This window comes from Aphidius gifuensis, linkage group LG2, assembly GCF_014905175.1.
Source record: "Aphidius gifuensis isolate YNYX2018 linkage group LG2, ASM1490517v1, whole genome shotgun sequence".
NCBI classification, from domain to species: domain Eukaryota; kingdom Metazoa; phylum Arthropoda; class Insecta; order Hymenoptera; family Braconidae; genus Aphidius; species Aphidius gifuensis.
The window spans coordinates 26,369,803-26,392,197 of NC_057789.1; the positions used below are offsets into that span (position 1 = coordinate 26,369,803).

Here is a 22,395-nt window from a genome sequence, read left to right on the forward strand (position 1 = left end):
GATTTCTTTTATATTTTTTTCAGATTAAAATATTGAATATTGAGTATTACCAGCTGAAAGAGGAACTGGTTCTGTTGTTGGATGATGAGATAACGATTCACCAGGATATGTTGCAAATGCACCACCTGGTAATGGTGAATATGAACCACCATCACTACCTGATGGAGCTGGATAAGATGGTACTGCTGATGGATACGACCATTCAGCTGTACTTGCTGCATTATCTGAAATAAATAATTAAACATTTTTTTTTTTTTTTTCAATATAACCATAATACATGAACAATTAATTTGAGTCATATATATATTTAAAAATTTATTTTCATATAACCAGTGTATTTATAATGACCTGGTAATATATACTCTTCAATGAATATGTTCATGCGTGAGAATTTTTATTTCGTGACTTGGTTGAAAAATAAAAAACAAAAAAAATTATAATGAATAAAAAAAAAAAAAGTGAAGTGAAGCCAAATCAATGCAGAATAAAAATGAGTATACCCGACAAAAGATAAAAATAAATGAAAAAAAAAAAAGAAAAATTTCAAGTTCATGAAATGTTTATGGTTTTGGTCATCAAACCTTTTTGATATTCATGCATGGACAGTGTGAGAGAATAATTTATCAATTTTTATTTAAAAAAAAAAAAAAGTCTGGTATATAAATTGAGCAGGTGAATGAATCATCATCTATGATGGAACTGATTGAATAATTTTTATTAGAAGAATGACTCGATAGTATACCAGAAAAAAAATAAATTTAAATATCAAAAATTTATGATGACTGATTATTGAGTCATCAAAATATTTGATTAGAATATTTTATACTTTTACTTTTTAATGATTCTTCAGCATCAATGAATGATTTAAACATCAAAAAATCAAGGACAATTATAACGTTAAATAATTATCGAGAGTTTTACAAGAAAAGAGATGAAAATTTGATGCTTCATTGGTCAATTCCAAGTGCTGGAAGGTCAAGGACGTGTCCATCAGCAGAAAAAATATAAAAAAGAAAAATATTACGTCTCAAAAGAAATACCGCCTACGGGAATTCAGTTGTGCATTTGTGTAGATATAGAAGGTAGAAAAAAATACAAGATAGAGGGGCATCATGATTACCAAAAGTGGGGTCTGTGTATTTGCCGCTATTACTGGAACAATAATCGCAAAACAAAGGCCCAGCCTAGAGGACGGTTGAACGAACCATCTGTTGGATAACGGCTCCAGTCTCTTCTTCATCTTCTTCTTCTTCTTTTTCATTAATTTTTTTTTTATTTTTCGAATTTTTTTAATTCTCTTTTTCTATATATACTGTGTATAAGAATACAAGAAAAGAGCGGAAGAATAAAATCATTTTTGTGTGTTTCTCATCATAAAAGAAAAGGATCCAATAAAACCAAACAAAAATTTACTTGATATATTTGTAAAAAAATAATAATAATAATTTTAAATAAAATTTCTATTTTCATGTAAATTTAATTTGACTTAATTTATTTTTCAAATTCAAGTTTTTAAATTTTTTCTTGTTGGGGGGTCTCGATATATTTGTGATGATAATTTAATGAGCTGATGGATTCAAATGGTATTTTAATTTTTGAAAAAATTATTTTATTAATTTATTGTTTTTTATTTTTAGTTGAAGAAATTGATGATTAATTTGGTAGACCACGAATATTGGTGTTGCTTCCATCAATAAGAGTGAGACACGAAAAAAATATATTTATATATACCGCGGTAGCTGTTTTATGTTCACCAAAGACGGCATCACCAAGTCAGGGTACCCTACTACTATACTACTACTGGGGCACGAGTCCTGACCAAAGGAACTTCAACCAAAGGTCTGTTTACTACCACTCTGTGGGTGTGAAACCACAGTCAGGTGGTTTTGGTGCATAGTCCTCATTCTCTACCCATCTACTTAACGAACCATCCATTGACCATCATCATTTCTTGGTTTTTTTTATTATTAACTTTGTCTTACAAAATGCTCGTTAATTTGTCACTAAATTTATTTTTATTTTATAAATTAATTATTAATATTATATAATGTTTAAAATTAATTTATAATATTTAACAAAAATATTTTTTATAATAAAATTAAAATTTATTCTTTATTTTTTTAATTATTTTTCATGTGAAAATTTTAATTTGCTTTAAATAAATTCAAAAATAAAATTTAAATTATTTAAATTTTATTTATTTTTAAATGTTTATTTACTTAAAATTGACTTAATAATATAAATTTTTAATTTTATTATATTTAAACATTATAAATTACTTTTTCGTCATTAAATTTTAATTATTTTTATTTTAAATTTTAATTTTTTTTTATTTAAACAATATTCAAATTTAAAAAAAAATTTCGCGCGTTGTTTTTTTTTTATTGCTTAACTGTCCGCCATTTAAAAAAAAAAAAAAAAAGGGTACCGATCGTTTTTTGTTTTTCATCAGTTTGCAAATTCATTAGATGGGGGGTGGTGCGCGTCTTAAATTTTCATCATCTTTTTATAACAATTTTAAATAAAAAAGTGAGTAAATTAATAATTAAATTATCATAATTTGATAGCCTCAAGCAAGACAATAATGTGTATACAAAAAAAGTGATAATTAAAGTGAATTAATTAGTTATTTTACAAATTTTTGTGAACATGAAAAAAGGACAGCATCAATTTTGCTCCGAAAATTCCAATGCCCTTTTTGCTCCGAATCACCAAATATTTGTATGTATTTCTATCTTAATTCTATTTTAATTAATTTATTTTAATAATTATAAGCCAATTTCATTAATTATTTTATTGAAAAATTATTGTTTTTTTGTAATAAAAAATTGTCGAGTTTTCGTGTCGGTGTGTTCACGCGCTTGTGTGTGTGCGCGTCCTGGTGACACACACACTCACACATATGTATGTAATAAATATGTTCATTATTTCGGAGTGAAAAAAAAAAAAAAAACAAAAACAAAAACAGTAAATATATATCTAAATTTTTTGAACCGGTTATTCATGCTTCTGACTTATTTTTTTGACGTGTCGTTGTTGTCGTCATGTCTTGCTGATAATTTGGAGTAGTTTTTTTTTTTTAAATTATATTTATTGAATTATTTTCCCTTGATGTAATTTTTTTTTACATAATATTTCTTTGAATTGGTGCGATGTTGTTGATATTGTGTTGAACACAACAAGGTCATCCAAAATTTACTCCTATTTTTTTTTCCTCATGGGATATTCGTAACAAAATTGCTATAATGATGCCGGTTACTGGGTCAAATTCTTTGAATCAAATAAACCACTTGTCTCTATACTTTGATGTTTTTGTTTTGAATTTTTACAACTTTATTTTGTTTATTTTTTTTTTTTTTTTCACTCATATATTATTGACAACAATCTTCTAAATATATAGCTCACATTCTCCCAAAAGACCAGTATTTATATTGTTATTTATAAACAATTATAATAATAAAAAAGGAGGACAAATAATTAATTATTTTTAATTATTATTAATTAATTATTTTATAATATAATATTTATTTTATATGTAATATATTTTTTGTGTCGTTCCCAAAGAAGAAAGTAATATAATCCCGGTGATACTTTTAAAAAAAAATATTAATTTTTTTTTCTCGTTGTTTAATGTTTTATTTATTTTATTTTTATATATGTAGTATGTAAAATATATATTTTAGTGTTTATAAAAAAAAAAAAAAATAAAAAAAATAGACTAAAAAATAAAACCGTTGATTGTAAATGATACGAGGGAGTTGTAAATGCAGCACAAGATTTCCTGAGGACATTGTGCGTAAGACTTCACCAACCAGTATTTGTCGTTAATGGATAAGTCTTGTGAGAGACACATATTTCAAGGGTGTATGCCAGTTTAATATGTGAAACGACTTACTGGTTTATTTACAATATATTTATTATTTTATTTTTTTTATATTTATATCGAGTATAATATCGATACGACGGAATATCAACTTACGTTACACGATCGAGCGAGCATCTATCTCGGTGAGAACCGAAGCCCCACTTTATATATTTCATATTTTTTTCATTTTTTTATATTTCATGTTCTACTTATTAATTATTATTATTATTTTACGTTAATATTTTTGACAATGTCACTCGTCTTGATTGTCAATTTAATTTTTGTATTTTAAAAATTGTCGTGGCCTTTTTTTTTCTGGTTGAAATTTATTTATTTATACTGTCATTTTTGATAAGCTATTCCAAAGTTAATAAATCGATAATTGAAATTTTAAATTTTAAATAAGTATACTTGAATATTTGAAAAATAATTTTTTTTTTAAATTGTTGCATTCATCACGTTTACTTAAAATATAATTTCAACATCTGGCATTTGTATTTAAAAAAAAACAAAAAATAATAAAAATCAAATACAATTGATACTGTATTTTGATTTAATTTTTTTTTCTTTATTTTAATAATATTTTTAACATTCTCAAGACAGTTCAAATTCGATACATCCTGTTTCGTTTCGACTGAAAAGTTTTGGAGTATTTGGATATAGACTTTTTCTTAATTCTCCTCTCACATTTTGTTTTTTTTTTTTTACATATTCTTCTTCATCATTTTGTTGTTTTCAATTTTTTTTTTTTTTTCATATAAAGATATAATACCGGACTTCATTTATTCATAAATAAAAAAAAAAAAGTCGTATTGTAAAGGAAGGAAGTCTTGACTTCAATATGCGGGGGGTAAACAATAGTACAAAATTTGATCACGCATGTAAAAAAAAAATTCAAGTCACACGGTTTATATACAATAAAAAGGATGCTGTTAAGATTTTATATATCCAAGATGATAGTAAACATGATTTTTAAAAAAAATATAGCTGGACTTGTTTGTATTTTTTTTTTGTTTCGTCTCAACAAACTATCTTAAAATATACTCTGTTTTTCATTCTTAAAATTTATTTTTTCATTTTTTCTCACCCGTAATTTTCGAGGGTTGAATGAATATAAAAAGTCATGGCTGTATGAATGGATGGGCCCCAAGTAGCGTGTCCGGAAACCCTGTTTTTATATATATATATTTCTTGATCCTTTTTTTTTTTTTTCTTATCTTTCCAATCGTTTCTATCTTCTTCAATGCTTTTTTGCCGGTATTCACGTTACACTCTTTTTTTTTCTGCTCGTATATATATAGGTAATTGGTGGCTACCACGAACATGACTTACGATCCCTTCGACACCATATTTTTATTTTTTCATTGATACATTTCCCTTTCATCCTTACATCAATTGAAATATATACATCTATAAGTATATTTTATAAATATACCTGTTTTATAATACTGCCTCAATTTTTTCGCACTCGAATTTATATTAATAAAAAAAAAGAAAAGGTACATGGGGAAGATGGTAAAAGTATATATATATTGGTATATTTTGATAGATCTTCTGGGAAAGACATAAAATAATTTTTAGTTTTTTTAGAATAAAAAAATGAGCGGATGCGAGGTCCTTTGATAATACGGTTGGTCATTGACAAATACAGAGTTTGTTGTGTTTCTGAGAGACCATTTTGGCCTACAGAATCGCGAAACTATGGAATTTTGTGAGGTAAAATTTTTTAGTTACTCTTTTTATATATATATTTTTTTAAAAGAGATGGGTTGATATATATATATACAAATAAAACGGAAGAGAACAGTTGTATAGTTAAATAAAAGAGAAGACAATAGTTTTGTCATTTCCGAGTAGGTTTTTTTTTTTTTTTCAAAATATAGTTTTTTTTTTTATTTCTGGAAGTATAAAAAGGTTAGAATATTATAAGACAAAAACCGGTAATGTTTGAACCAAGTCTCTTATTAGCCAGTGTGATTAGCTGCTAACAACTGTCTATTTTGTGAATTGCGATGGGAAACGACGGCCAATGTGCAGTCAAATATCATTTTTATTTTTATTTTTTATTTTTTTTTGACTTAAAATATAATTAATTCTTTAAAAAAAAATATATATAAAATAATAGTTTAAATTGTTAATGTAACTAGAGTAATACAAAACGGTAAATTGATCAATTTGTAAAAAACATTTATATATTCACAAAAAGCGTGAATAAAATTATTATCGTCATTCAGAGTTTTTTTTTTTTTTTTAATCTACGAATTTTTTGTGACGCTTTTTTTTTATTGGCAAGTTAATTGATCGACGATCTTTGTCGAATCGAGCTATACCCTGCGTCGTCGAGACACCTGTTATTTGAACCAGAAACTTTCACTTTTTTTTTTTTTAAATTAAAAAATAAAATAATTAAAATTATCATTCTGTTTTATAAATATATTTTTTATCAATAAAAAAATATTTATTTTATTTATATTATCGAATGAGGAAAATTGATTTAAAAAAATTCTTGATGACCTTCATTGAGGTGCTTATAGTAGGCGTTCAAAGTGATTCCGAAAATTATTTAAAAAAAAATAAAAAACGTATATAATAAGAAATAAAAAAGTAAGAACAAAATAAAGATATGAAAGAGTTAAATCCATGCTCGACAGGACATGGTTCATGTAACTACTTCAACCCTTCTCTTCTTTACATCCTTATATCCGTTTATCCTTTAATTCGTTCATATTTTAAAATACCTTTAACTTCAACATGATCATGCCAATGTACCTGCACTTATTAGTACACAAGAATATATATAATTTTTTTTTATTTTCATGTTTTTTTTTTTTTTTAATATTCTCTTAAAAATTATAAATTTATTTATTATTAAATTTAAAAATCAGTGAAAGACATGAAGCCCCGTTTAACTTCATCCCCCAAACCAAACTTCCATCAGGTTTTTTTCATTTTATTTTATTTTTCATTCGCGTTGAAGTTATGCTCATGATATTTAGTCGTTATATTATTTAAGATAAAAATTTAAATTTATATAAAAAATCTTTTCTGGTAAAATTTTTATTCCCATTATTGTCATGATTCACGTAAAAATTTTGTGTCAATGGATCTCGAGAATTTCCGGTGACTACAAGCATTCGTAGTATTAATTTTTATTTTTTAAAAAATGTTTTGCGAGTAAAGTTATGTAGTTGTTTGATGTTTTGATGATTTCTTGGAAATTTTTTACTCAATTATGATTCAACAAAAAAACCAAATAATACATAAAAACATTTAACTTATAAATTAGTCATTTAATTTTATTATATAATTTTTTTTTTTTTATTAAAATTTATAGTTAAAAAATTTCAATTACCAAAAATAGAGTTGACCAATTTTCATAAAATGATTAGCCGAGTCACGATTAACAACGGAACATTGACTTTACGTTTGTTAATTTTTTTTTTCTTTATTTTTTTTTTTTGTTATTCATTTTACTTTGATAAAAATGAGAAAAAAAATTTAATAAACTACTGCATTTACCGTTCAAGTATTTAACGGTAAATAATCTAGAAATATGTGTCGGTATTTTACTGAAATTTCAATTTTATTTGAAAAAAATATCATTTAAAAATGTAAACAATATTACAATTTTTTTTTTTACAAGTCTTTGATAGAATATATATATATTTATCAAGACTCATTGCTGTCGAATGACCTAGATGACCTTTTTTTATTGTTCGTTCTGGATCGAAATAATATCAGAATGACATGGACACTTTTCAATAATTGGAAAGCATGAATGAAGACATCCCAAGTGACGAAACTAGGTCTTAAAGAAATAATCTGAATTTCAATAATGAAAAAAAAAAAAAATAAATAAAGAAAAAAAGTGTGGAAAAATGATTGAAGGTTCTTAATCAATGGTCTGGAACACCTGGGTAAATCCGTGGGAATTTTTATATTTTTTAAACAACATTATAAGCAAGTTACAACATTTAAAAACAAAAAAAAAAATAAAAATAATATTTCAAATAATTTAAAATACACTAAATATTCAAATCAACTGAAAATATTCCTTTTTTTTATCTATTCTAAAAAAAAAATCTATGATTTTAACGACGCCAAGTTTATCAGTAAATGCAGTCTCATTTTTACACTGAAATAATAAAAATATAAACTGTAAGACAGAAATTTCAAAAAAAAAATCAGTGATATTTCTTGACGCCTGATATTTTTATCTGTCATTTCAAATAATGTCTAGCCAAAATATATCTTCAGTCTAGAATTTTCTGATGATTGATACTTGAAAAGTTTTTTTTTTTCAAATGAAATATATTGAGTTATTTAAAATTTTTATATACATTAATTTGTTTAAGGAAAATTTATTAAGTTGGTTTATCGCGGTTTTTGCTAAGCAGTTGTTCAGCCACAGAGGTTTCCTTAAGAATAAATTGATACTCGGTTGATAAGGTATTTTTAAATATTTGGCTTTGATTTATTTTTATTAATCCAATCTAAAAATAATAGCTATGTTAATCAGCTACAGCGTACATTTTACTTGACTGAAATTTAATCCAAAAAGGAAACGTCGTAGACATCTTGATAATTTTATTTTTTCATTTGTATATATAATAAGTTTGAAAAAAAAATTATCTAAAATTACTGTCATCAAGAACCAATAAAACATGAAAAGATTTATGAAGAATATCGCTTTAATTAAATGGATGTTAACTATATACACAGGATAAAATATCTTGAGTCTTGATTATAAAATATTTTAGGTGTTAACTTTCAAGCCAAAAGAGTCATGCGTGTATTGGATAAGGGTTGTTTTCTTAGTGACTTGACTGGAGGGCAATTAGGAAAATGTCACGCACACTCAAATTCAAGACACACCCTAAATACCAGTACTTATTTTCCAACTCTCTTTATAAAGTTTATCACAAATTTTCGTAAATGCTAAAGGTTTCATAACTTACATATCTATACTTGGATATTAATTTCATCTCAACTCGAGCTGATCAATCCATTTTTTACCCCTAAATAATATCTAAAAAAATATTTAAACAAATTTTCATTTATAAAATTCAAAACCAATCAAGAATATTATTTTTTTTTTTAAATAAAATTCCAACTGTTTTATAAAACATTTAACAGAAAAAAAAAATCATCAAGTCTTTCTTTCAGTCACCGCAAATTTACGCCACTCTACGCATTGTTATATTTCAATATAAAATAAATTTAAAATAAAAAAATAATTTGATGAAAGAATAAAAAATGTCAAAGTACTCGAAAAAAAAACAATCAAATCACTGTACTTGTCCATTAAAATGAATTTAAAAAAAAAAAAAAAATTAGTTGACCTTCGTAAGATGAGAAAACGAAAGAAACAAAAAAAAAAAAATAAAAAAACAAATTTTTGCATTCCAACTTTTTCTTGATTTATCATTATTATTTTTCATTTTTTTTTTTTTTGTTAAATTTGTTATTCTGTTAAGTATTTGGTCACGTGGGAAAATTGTAAAGTTGTGTTGTTGTTGTTGTGTATTAAGATTTACCAGCCACCTAGAAATAAGTGGATTTTTGCATCTTGGTAAATAGGTAATGAGTCTTGAGTATGCGACTATCTCACTTGAACACAAGTCAACTAAAGTGATTCAAAGTATATACCTACGCAAGATGTTGAAATGATTATTGTTATTATTTATGAAATTGTATGAAAAAGTAAAATAGATAGGTAGTACCACCCTCGACAAGCCAGCCAACCAACCAACCAACCACTACCGTTTTCAGTTTCTATATGGATCCACTGAATTATCCAATAGCATCTCTCTTTTTATTTTATTTTCTCATCTCAATTAACTCTTGGTGTTGTAATAACTAAACCTTACTATTCTTTTGCAGTAATTTAACTAATTAATTAATTTCTTAAATTATTATTAACAAGATAATTGCCATACATGAATAATTTTCAAACTTATTTTTAACCCAGTTTTTGCCTCTTTTTTTTTGAATCATTGTTAGAAAAATAATTAGTCAGCTATAATCTTGTGCTAATAGATAAAAAAAAGGATCAAAATAAAGACAATTTTAAGAGGTAAAGAGTTCAGACAGAAGGTAGTATATATAGTAATATATATAACATCACCGAATATACAATCAGCATGATTGTTTGACACCCCATAATCAGATATACCACCACCATCACCAATTTTTATTTCACTATATATATAAAATACTGATCATATACCTTTTGTCAGTATATTATTATTTTTTTAATATAATTATTATTATTATTATTTTCCATTTACTATTTTTTTTGTATTATTATTATTTTTTAATATTATTTCTTGTTTTATACAACGTTTGTATATATAAGTCTTTCACGTTCTCATTGAGGTGAAGAGGGGATAAAAAAAAAAGATTATCCAGTTGAATAAAAAGACTCCTGGGTCTCATTACCCCGATCACGACTCAAGATGAGGTATATATATATATATATATTTTTCTTCCTCACGGATTTTTCATTCTTGGGTGGAGAAAACGAGAAATGGACACGGTTATATTATAAAAGACAGCGAATCATTTGTTCATCTTTTCGTATTCTTTGTTCAATTTTTTTTTTTTTTTTTCTTTTTTCCATTTACCTGGTTTTTTTTTTTTTTTTCCCTCAACTTCTTTAATTTCAACTGTGCGTCGCAGTAATCATAACTAAAGTTACAACAATGCAGAAATATTATTTTTGCGAAATAATTTGACATCAAGATAAATTTTTGTTGGTATATTATAAAAAAAAAAAAAAAATTATTATAATATAATTGAAAATTTTTTTAAACAATAAAAATTGATGTAGAATATATATTGTATTGATTGAACTACCAATATATATATATATAAAAAGTGTGATGGAAAAAATATAAACAATAAAAAAATATTAAAAAAAAAAAAAAAATAGATTTTGATGCACAAAAACAACATGCGAATGATCGATGGAGAAGCAATCGATCGTGTTCCCTGGTATTACGCAGGCGTGCACGTATAGTAAAATACGTACGTGACCTATTCGATATGATTTAAATAAAAATAAAAAAAAATTTTCTACATTTTGCCTTGAATGATTTACGAAGATAATTCAAGATGATTCACTGAACGAATATCAAGATATTATCTGTATAGACTGAATGATTCAAGCTGAATTATATCAATATAATATAATTATACGTTGTATACTGAATGATTTGAAAAAATAAAAAAAATTATTCTACATTTTTGATAAAGAATTATTTTTATATATCAAATATATGATTCTGTGAATCAATATAAATATTATGTAATTTGAAATGTTTATTATTTTTAAGAATATAAATTATTATTTTTATATCAAATAAATTTGATAATGAATTTACTAAATTTATTCTAAATAAATATTATATTAGTAATATATATTGGTATAATGTTTATTATTTTTATATATTTATTTTTTTGATTTTTCAACAAAATAAATAAATAATAATTTAGTAATATATTTATTGGCAATTTTACAAGATAAAAAAATATTAAGTGAGTTTAATGAAAAAAAGACAAATTACATTGGCAGTAACCACTTGTTGCCGAAAGAATAAAAATAAAAAAAAAGTATGTACGTCACAATGAGGAGGTGCACATATAGTCTTTTCCCATTATGTTTCAATTTTTAAATTTTTATTATTTTTTTTGTATATTATTTTTTGGTCTCTTTGCTTTAATGCCGCGCGAAAAAAGAACAACGACTAAAGCCCCACGGAGTAAACGAGGTAATTACTGCAACAGTGGCCGATCTCTACGTGGTCCGACAAAAGGTTGATGTGTGTATCGATATATGTATATACATATAATAATAAATTAATAAACAATGAGGAACGGCTAAAACTAAATTCATCTCTTTCTCCTCTTTTTTGAAATTTTTTTTTTATCTTCAACAACGTCCAGAGTATACACAGTCCCCTTGAGAAAATTCAGAAGAAGCTGTGTGTGTGTGTGTGAAACTTGAAAAGAGACTGGGAGGGTACATAGAGAGTTTAAACCGCAGCTTGTAGCTTCAAAGAGAGTCTTGTACAGTATCGAAGCACGGGTGCGTCTACTTAACTTTGATCAGCTCGTGACCACTGATGCAAGACTCAGCGTTAACAAAAAAATAAATAAATAAATAAAGTAAGCCAAAAAATAAAAATAATAATTTTTAAATTTAAAAGAAGCGAAAAAAAAAAAAACAATTGTGGACACTAAAAAAAAAAAACACCTTATAATTTCTTTATAATATAAAATTATTGAAAATTTTTTAACAACACCGTGTAATAATTTTTAAAAATAAAATATAAATAATTATATTCAAGTAAAATGTGAATAGAATTTTTACTTTTTTTAAAAAATATATTAGTTTTTATTTTTATTTTAATATATATAAAAGACTTGCTTCTGCTGCTGGTTTGTGATTGCAATTGTTGATGCATCAAGAGCTTGATATAGTAAAAGAGAATAAAATATATAAAAAGAAAAAGATAGAATAGCCAGGTTGAATGTCGTTATTATGGTGAATTAGAGGGTGCAGAGCCGGAACGAGGTATGAAACTATTACCTCGCCAGAAACTGCGAATATATATCTTATTCTTTTTAACTTTAGTATATTTTTTAAAGCATCAAAGAGAGAATAAAAATAAGCAGGACCATAAGACACAAAATGAGAATGAGATAAGCTCTTTTGATGATTCGCACTTTAGTATATATATACACATATATACAAACTAAATTGACCATTTTTTTCGTTTTGATTTTTTTTTAAAAACAATTTTGCTTGTTGAAAAAAAATATTTGAAAAAAAAAAAAAAAAATGATGTGGATATTTGCTCACCGTTGTGTGGACTATGTTTGAAACAATCCTGATGATTTGTCGTTGTTGTTCCAAGATGAGTTGTTGAATTTGGTGATGAACTTTGATCAACATTATTTTGATTACTCGTACAATTATTAGATGTTGTATTATTATTGTTATTATTGCTATTGTTGTTGTTGTTGTTGTTATTGTTGGTTAAATTATTATTGTTGTTATTATTATTTCCATTATTTTGTTGATTATGTAAATGGCTGGTTTGATGAAGATGATGATGATGATGATGCTTGTTTCTTCTGTATGATTCCAATTCACGTAGATGAGATGTAAATGATGATGGTGTATCCAAAAATGGTCTTTGTCCAAGACCAAGTGCACGAAATTGTTGATGTTGTTGTCCTAGAAAATCCAATAATCACTGTTGATATATTTATCCATGTTTATATATACCTATATATATTTATTTCTTGTTAATTGAGTTGTATCATCATTGATGAATGACTATGTCATTAGTCATGTTTGTCCAATTAATTTGATAGGGATAATTAAGAAATTCATACGTGGCACGTGTATATGAACGGAGATGTTCAATTGAATACCTGTAATACCACAAGGGTCCTGGCTAAATTGACGGAATTTCAATACAATGTTCCTCAGTGTTTTTTTTTTTATTTATTTTTATTAAATTTTGATATTAATATCTTTGATAGATTATTAATCAACAAAGAAATTGCAATTTATTTATCACACAATGATACTTTGGTATAGTTAAAAATATATAAAAAATAAAAGACCGAGTAAAATTTAATTGTTAATGAAAATTTTAAATTGAATTTGTAAAATATAGTTTTATGTATATTGTGGTAAAACTTCATGACAACTGTCCAGTTAGTTTAATATTTATTATTAAAAATTTAATAACTTTTTTTTTATAATCTTGTCAAATTAATTTGTATAATAGTTATATTTTTAATTTTTAGTTTCTAGTTTTAGCTTTTTAAAAGAAACAAAGTTTAAAGATTTACAATACAATTACATGCGTGTTGAAAAGTTTTTGAAAAAAATTCTAATAGATTTATCTAATAATTTTCTATAATAATAATAAAATGTTGATAATTAAAATGTTGACTGAGCTTATCTTATCAATTCACATTGTTCCGCCCTGTACATGGCGGCAATAATATAATAAACGAGTTTTCTCTTTAATAAATAAATCTCGTGTAGTAATTTAGCCCGGGACCATCTTGTCAGTATTTTTTTCTTCTTTATTTTGACTTTATTAACAAAATTAAATTTATTTATGTATTTATAATATGAATAATATAATTTCTCTTTTTAACAATCGTGCATCTGGACTCGATTGTTAATTCATGATGAAGTTTTTTTAAATTTTTTTTGAAGCTTTAAAACATAATAATACATATAATAAAATAATAAAGAAGCCATGAGTGAAAATTCCACTTCAATTTCTATCGAAAATCGTGCTTCAACCAACTGGCAAATCGATGAGGAAAAAAATGTTTTTTTTTTTTCTCTAAAATATCAAAATTATGACAATAAAGGAAAAAATAATAAAATAAAGCGGAACAAAAATAGAAAAAAAAAAAAAAAAGGAACAAGAGACACACGATTCAAAAGTCACGAAAGGATTATGTTTAATATATGTAATGAGTGGTGGCAGGTGTGTGTAGGGTGGATTTAAAATTTCATTGTTGTTAAACAATGAATTGACCATCGTTGTCCTGAGGCTCGTGAGTGTTGTTTGCTTCTATGTCCAATTTCCGAATAAAAAAAGCTATTTTTTTCAAAAAATAATAAATAAAAAAAATATACATACAAAACTACATATATATTGTCTCTTTTGGATTTCGTGCTGTCGAATAACGACACGCGTATCACCTCGCGAAATTTCTGAAGCACGCCAACATCTCTGTCTTTTGTTACATCATATACATATGCAATATGTTCTCGCCTACTACCGTAAATTTTTTTTTTTTTCTCTACATATACCGGATCACGTGTTCCAACAAATCATCATCATTTTTTTTTTTTTTTTTCAAATTTTTTCTAAACCTCATTTTTGACATGTTGAAAATATTATTAAATTTTTTCTACTAATAATTTTTTTCCAATAATAATAATAAAATATTTCAATGATTTAAAAATTTATAAAATATAAAAAATATTGAAATTCAAAATGATAATACATAATGTAAAATCACTTGGGGAATTTTGAGGTTGACTATTATTCAGTCATTTGTATTACAAAAGGGTACATGTAAAATATTCACAAATGGTCATGAACAAAGTCATGAGCACCTCATGTATGAGTGTATATTAACAACATGTATTGAAATATAATATATATATACTAATTTTCCACTACTCATATATAAAAGGATACAGTGTTGAATCGACTTTTTGATATAGCTTGATTCAGGAAGAGACCAGTGGCATTGGTAGTGTATATATATATAGAGAAGGAGGAGGAGGAGGAGGAGTGGTTTAGAGAAAATGTGTTGAGGATACACGCGTAAAACACGAGCTAAAATGAAACACGCACACGTGCCCTACGTCGGCCACTGCATCATCGTGCACCATCTGCTTGGTAATGACTCGACCATTACCACATAGTGACTCTGTCTGAATTATATTGGTTCAGGTATATTCAAACTTCTGGATTCTCACAAATTATTATTATTTATTTTTTTTTGCATTAAATATATTGTTAAATTATATATAATATTTATTTAATTAATAATTATATATTTATATTGACTTACGTGTTTTTGATCGTGGCTCTCTTGGACCATCAACTGTAACTTTGATGGCTCTTGTGTAGGTCGCTATTTGAGGTGGTGATGTTGAAACAGTTATTGTGATGCTAAAGCTTTTTCCTGCAAACAATAATATTTATTTTTAAATTATTAATATACTTTTACTATTGTAGAAAAAAAAAATTATATACAAATTTGAAATTTATAAATAGTTTTTTTAATGATAAAAAGTTAAATTATTTATAAAAATATATAAGCTGAGTGTTATTGTTGTTTTTTTTAAAACATTATTATATTTTTGAATTAATTTTATTTTCCTTTCACTAAATCTTTTTGAGAATTCGTTTAACATATATACCCAAGATATGGTCATGGAAAACAATTCACATGTCGCCAATATGCCATTCCACTCGTTGGCTCACCGCAACTTGAAGTAATTGCTTCGGCCTAATGGCTCATCAATCATGAGTGAAAGATTTTTATATATTTTAACGTTTTTTAAAATGCTGTTGCCTTTTTATTTTTATACTTTTAATTTTTCATTTATAGATTTTTTTTTAATGCTATAAAATATCATTTTATTTCAAGTTATATGATCAGCTAAAGTGACATTAATGGAGAGTAAGAACAGACACAAATTTTACACGCACAGTAGTCATCAAAAATAATAAAAAAATATATCCCCTATAAAATATTAATAGTTTTTTTGAGTATCAGCTATGAACAATAGATGAATTTCCGATTAGATGTGTCGGCTTAAAATACAAAATAAACATAAATAAATAAAAAATGGTAGAGTATTAAAAAAAAAAACAAAAAACAAAAAATAATAAATAAAATTTAAAATATATAGTGTGAAAGAGGGGCGAGGTTTTGGTGGCATATATCACCGTGGAAGGTCTTGAGGTTGAAGGTCCGGTATATTAATTCTCTCTTCATAAATGTCCGTCGGTAAGATTGACTACATATTTTAAAGATAGTCCGTCGCCTCCATCGCTAATATGCATTTGGTAATATTTGCCGCACCCAACCAAGCGACTTGTATATATATTTTTTTGACTTGCTTCTTTGTGATCATTATTGGTTGTTTAACGACATAATAATATATTCAAACTTCTAACACTACTAGCTCTTCATAGTTTTATTATTTCATTTTTTTTTTTAATTTTATCATAATACATTTAATAAAAAAAAAATAATTCTATGAATTTTTTACATATTTTAATAAAATTAATAATATGCTGTGTAGATGCTTGTATATATATTTTCATAATGATTTTTTAATTGTATATTTTGCAAGTGCGTAAATATATGTACGTGTATGTAAATTTAGTTGTGTAGATACATTGGGTAAATTGTCGCCCTGCTGTGTATCTGTCAACATGATAACTGGCATCAAATATACCCCACGGGTATCACACAACTGAAAATGACTGCATGTCGGATATCATGTTTCACCTTGTTTTCTCTGTATATTCCACAAATTTATATAAGCAAATCAAAAAATAACAACAATTTTTTTCATATTAAATTGTTATTATTAATTAATTTAATTTTTTTAAATCAATTTTTTCCTTTATAAGATTTAAAATATATTTTAAAGACATTATTAACCATTTATTTATTTTTTTTGTTTCAGATAATAATCTTACATGATTCAAATATCAAAACTCATGCGGCTAATTGTGTTATACGATTAGGTGCTAAAGAGAATACTAAGACAGGTTAACGATATGACTAATTGGACCATGTTCGTGATGGAATCAAATATCAAACATCAAGCTGTCATGAAACAAAAGGTATGTTTATTTTTATTTTTTTAAATTAATTTTTATCTTTTTTTTACTTTGTATATGTGTTGAAAAAATATGAAAAATTGATAAAGCATAATATATATAGCTCAGCAATTCATTGTAAAAAATAAAAATTTAAATATTTATGAAAAAAAAAAAATCATGACAGTACATGAGCTACAGTGCTTTAGTAGGTGATGTGTCGAGATAGAACGATCTAGTTGTATTGGCTCTATCGCATTTGGAGGCTAATAATGCCTCATCGTACGAGCCTATATCCTCGTGCCCGGGAACTGCGGTTAATACTCGATGATGGGAACGGTCATCTGCAGAGACAGGGAACCAAACGTTGGCTCGTGCATACTATCATCCATGAATATGATATATGTATGCATGTAATGTGTGTTGATGAGAATATATAACGTGATGATGCGATAGTCATAGTAATAGAATTCAAGTGAGAATAGGATAGATGATGATGATGATGTTGGTAGTGGTATTAGTACTAGACAAATGTATATAGAATGAACCGACGGGTGGTAGACAGCAGCAGACAACAGACAAAATTGTGCCACGCGTATATGCCACCTATATTATATATACATTTTCAACTACTGTATAATTTCTATGGTATGTTCTATCACTATCATGCTTTCAGAATATTTGTATGAGGATATCATCCACAAAAGATCAACTAGACATATAAGTGTATGGTGTTAACGTAACACAATACCTCAAAACTTTAGTCTAGATGATCAGTGTATATAGTGTTGTGAATAATTAGAAATGACTTGAAGCTATATCAACGTATAATATTTTTGAAACTACAGCATTATTTGATATTTTAATTAAAATTAAATTCTTTTTCTTTTTGAATTATTTTTATACTTGTTGAACAAAGTAGATTGATAAATTGAAAGAGAGAGAAAGATAATTTGAATATAGAAATTATTTATAATTAAGAGATGAAAAGGGGGATACTTGATGAAGCAAATGCAAGCCACTTGTTTGTCAGGATGTGCATTTGAAATTGTCAAATAATTACTTGAAATCGTAATTTCCATAATATTGTGTATTATTAATAACAGCAATATGATTTAGGTAGTGTTATCAAGGTGAAATTTCCTGATGTAATAAGGGGAATTGAACATAGTGTTTAATCATTTATTTATTTTTTTTTTTTCATATATAAATATATAATTTTATTTTATTTTGGTAAATTTAAAAAGATTGATGTATAAAATTGATTTTGAGATTGTGTATATAAAATAAATTGATTGTTAATGGTCAAGCAATGATTTGCGTTTGGCTTTGATGGGATCAATGGATTTGTATACTCAATTTATTTGCATATATATGTGTATTGTCTATAACAAAATATAAAGTGCATACATGAGTCATTGGTGTGGGACAGTGCATCACACAGAGAAGTATATCCATCAAATTAATAAACTGTCGAAACAGACACCGCGATGGGGAAAATATATATTTGAAGCAACGATTATATTTGGCAAATGCTAGTGGTCGTATTACGTCATTTACCTACAGGCAATTCGATCAATCACCAAAATTGAGGATTACAGATTATAGAAAACAAAAAAAAAAAAAAACAAAGAAATAATATTTCATAGATAAAAAAACAATATAAAAAAAAAATTGGGGATACGTGGGGTAAAATAAACACTTGAAGTAAATTGGATACTAAAAAAATAAAAATTGATATTTTATTTTTAAATTCTTTACACGTAAATAGGTTGAGTAATTTTTTAAATTAATTTAAATTAATTAATTAATTAATATAAAATAAATTTCTCCTACTGTAAATTATAAATGATTTTTTTTTTTTTATTAAATTAGCTTATAAAAAGTCATGTTGACAGTTGATGCTCAAGTTTGATGCAATGAGGGAAAATGATGAAATGTACTTGAAAGATAGATGATGCAATTTCACATGCACTAACGCTCGTTTTGAACATACCCACTGGTCAATCTATAACGCATCGTTTCAAATAGGGCTGGAAAACAACTGTCTCATTCCCTTGTTAATATATAGAACAATTGTGTGTGTATCACAATCTATCTCATTCTGATTCTGTAACGTTATAGAACATCCTATCAAAAACCGTAATAGCTCATGTATTTTACAGTTTGATAAATAACTGTCGCTTCGATTATTCACTGAATTAAATGACCCTTGGGTTTTTTGATGACAGCAAATTTTGTCGGATGTCATTTTTATGAACATCAAAAAATTTCTTGAATCATTTATTATGTTATTAATCATTTGACAATTTTTTTTTTTGAAATATACCAATATTGCGAGGTTGATGTATCAATTGGCTAATTAAAGATTGCATTAATTACCTAGCATAATAATTTGATGTGGTATTTTTTCTCTCCATCAGCCTAATCAATAGACTAACAATATATCTATATATACAAATGCATATGTATATATATTTTAGTTATGATGTTGTGCGAAATGTAATATTTTGTATAAACATGATTTTCCGAGATTTCTGATTTAGCTATGGTATATATATATAGCGTTACGATGATTTCTGATTAACGGCTAGTTGTTTCACGTGGCCATCCGGGGTTCGTGGCGGACATCGAGTAATGACTCTGGGGGCGACGGGACCTGGGAATATTGCGCACAATGAGAATGAGTGAAATGAGAGATACAGTCACTCATGATGAAAAGGGATGATGAGGGGAAAAAAAGGAAAGTAAATATAGAAAATTTAAGTGAAGCAAAGGGTGGTATTCCAATTCAATGATGGGATGAGTTTACCGGAGGTTGAGAGCGTGCACCCGATGATGATGATGATGATGATGATGATTACAATAACCGTGATTTTAGGAGGGTCAATGGATAAAATGGATTTTACTGTGCGCGGCTTTGCTAATCTCTGTCGCCAGAAACAGATGTTTCATTATTATATGTATATATATATTCGAAAACATATATTGATATACATACACCGCAAAAGATTGATTTTCGAGAGACTTGGTTAATTTAGCATTTGTCAAACTGACTATATGATCATTGACAATCATGCTGATGACATTGATTGTGGTTTTATTTTCAATTTCATATTTTTATTAATTATTTTTAAATTTATACAAAAAAAAAAATAAAATAAAATAAAGTAAAATTTTTAACTTACCTCTACCACTTCTACCAACGAATCTCAAATCATTAAATTTTGCAACTTGATTTTTCATTAGAGCTGTTGAATTTCTTAATTCAGCACAACAATTTTCATCATTACCAGCACGTACAGTTACCAATGTACCATCACCAACATCACCCAAAGCAACAACTTTAAATGCAACAGGAAGTGTTTTATTTGATCGCCAATGTGTTGGTAATTGGCTGCATAAAAAATATGGGGAACCTGAAAAAATTAAAAATTAACTTGAGCAAATAAAAAAAATAATAAAATAAACGATATTAGGCTACCTAGAATTAACAATATATTAGTGGGGAAAAATTAGAAAAAAAAAAAAATAATCATTTTAATTTGATGGAATAATTGTAGCTCTAAGAAAAAAATATTTACCAGTTCTGACAAGTTCACCAGGATGTTCAGCTTGAGCTTCACCAACAAGTCTTTCGGTCCACCAAAGCTCACCGACGGCAGCACCCTCACTCATTTCGCCTCCTGTACCTCCGATACTGGCACCACCACTCTCGTCGTCGTCTTCTTCTTCACCAGTATATCTTGTATCAACACTACGTAGTGTTCCCAAAGATGAACCTATAAGACCGGCACCCTCATGGGAACCAACTGAATCATAATTCTCCCCACAACCAACCGAATCCACCGGTAGATGCATCCCATCGGCGTTTCGACGCCCCGAAGTTTCCTTCGAGTAACTCACGATTTTAATTATTAATTCAACAATTAATATTTTCTAACTAACTACTTGTTTATTTAAATTTAAATAATTAAATTTTTATAATATTATCAACTGCCCATCAATTTTGATCCTTAAAATTTTTATTTTTAAAACACACCGCGAAACTATCTTATCGACTGAGTATATATATTTAAAAATCAAAACAAATAAATTAATTATTATCATTAATATTAACAATAGCATATTATAACTTTTTTTATTTTTTTTTTATTTTAGAAATTTAAATTTTTCACAATAATCACAGTTCACAATAATAATTTACATATTTTTTTCTCAATATCACTATTTAAAAGTTGCTTTTATCATTTCATTGACACATTTTTTTTTTTTTTTTTTTCAAAATTTAATTTATAATAAAATAAAAATAAAAAAAAAATTAATTAATTAATATTTTATAAAAACACAAAAAATAAAATCACATCTCACTTGTCCACAAATAATACAAGACAGTATATTATTAACAAAAAAAAAAAATAATCAAAATAAAAATTTCTATAGTTTTTGTAAATGAATATTATAGAGAGTGTTGTTTAGTACATTCACGTTTGACGTTCCACGTCGTAATGCTGTGGTGTTTGACTGAGAGAGCCGCGTGTTCCACGAGATCGCACGAACAGAACAGCCCTAAAACCCCTCACAATCGTAACAGTGTTGTTGCCATATACATATACCTCCCATTGAAAATATTACGTCTCGCCCTCAGTTTGGATATTGTCCCATTGTTTTTGTTCTTCATCAACCAGCAGCAAGCTAGCTATATTGCCAGTCAATTTCCCCTTCTTTTTCTTCATTCTTCTCATCCTCATCAACTCTTTTTTTTTTTCATCTGTGTTTCTCTTTTCATTCCTGATTTTGTTGAGCTACTTTTACTGTTCTTCATACCCCACTACTTTTGATAACACCACCACCAATAATACCACTGACGGAATCTCGGATCATTTTTTAAAAACTCACTGCGCTACCAATAGTCTATTTACTCCTTCTCTTTTTCTTTTACTCCCTCTTGCCCCTGCTGTTATCAATCATTGAATTGTTTTTCCCCTTTTTTTTCACAATACATCTATTTTCTCTATGATCATTAATTGAGTGGACTCTTCAAGTCTTCATGTCATTTGAAAAATAAATAAAAATAAATTAATTGATACTATATACAACGATGAAATGAAATTTATATTTTAAACAATAATA

The 22,395-nt window shown here is 26.5% G+C and overlaps 2 protein-coding genes across 3 annotated transcripts in view; one reads left to right on the forward strand and one right to left on the reverse strand.

Annotated features, from left to right (window-relative positions):
- Positions 1-477, forward strand: part of LOC122849895 (brefeldin A-inhibited guanine nucleotide-exchange protein 3) — a 12,924-nt gene extending 12,447 nt beyond the window's left edge. For both annotated transcript variants that reach the window (XM_044148794.1, XM_044148793.1), the window contains one exon: positions 24-477. The gene's annotated coding sequence lies outside the window, so the exon portion shown is untranslated. The remainder of the gene's footprint in view (positions 1-23) is intronic.
- Positions 1-21,353, reverse strand: part of LOC122849896 (protein lozenge-like) — a 21,914-nt gene extending 561 nt beyond the window's left edge. Inside the window, exons 1-5 of the mRNA XM_044148797.1 lie at positions 20,847-21,353; positions 20,451-20,681; positions 15,494-15,607; positions 12,732-13,109; positions 51-224 (exon numbers count right to left, since the gene is read on the reverse strand). Coding sequence (XP_044004732.1) covers positions 51-224; positions 12,732-13,109; positions 15,494-15,607; positions 20,451-20,681; positions 20,847-21,123 — 1,174 coding nt within the window. The 5' untranslated portion in view covers positions 21,124-21,353. The remainder of the gene's footprint in view (positions 1-50; positions 225-12,731; positions 13,110-15,493; positions 15,608-20,450; positions 20,682-20,846) is intronic.
- Between the last annotated feature and the right edge of the window lie 1,042 nt (positions 21,354-22,395).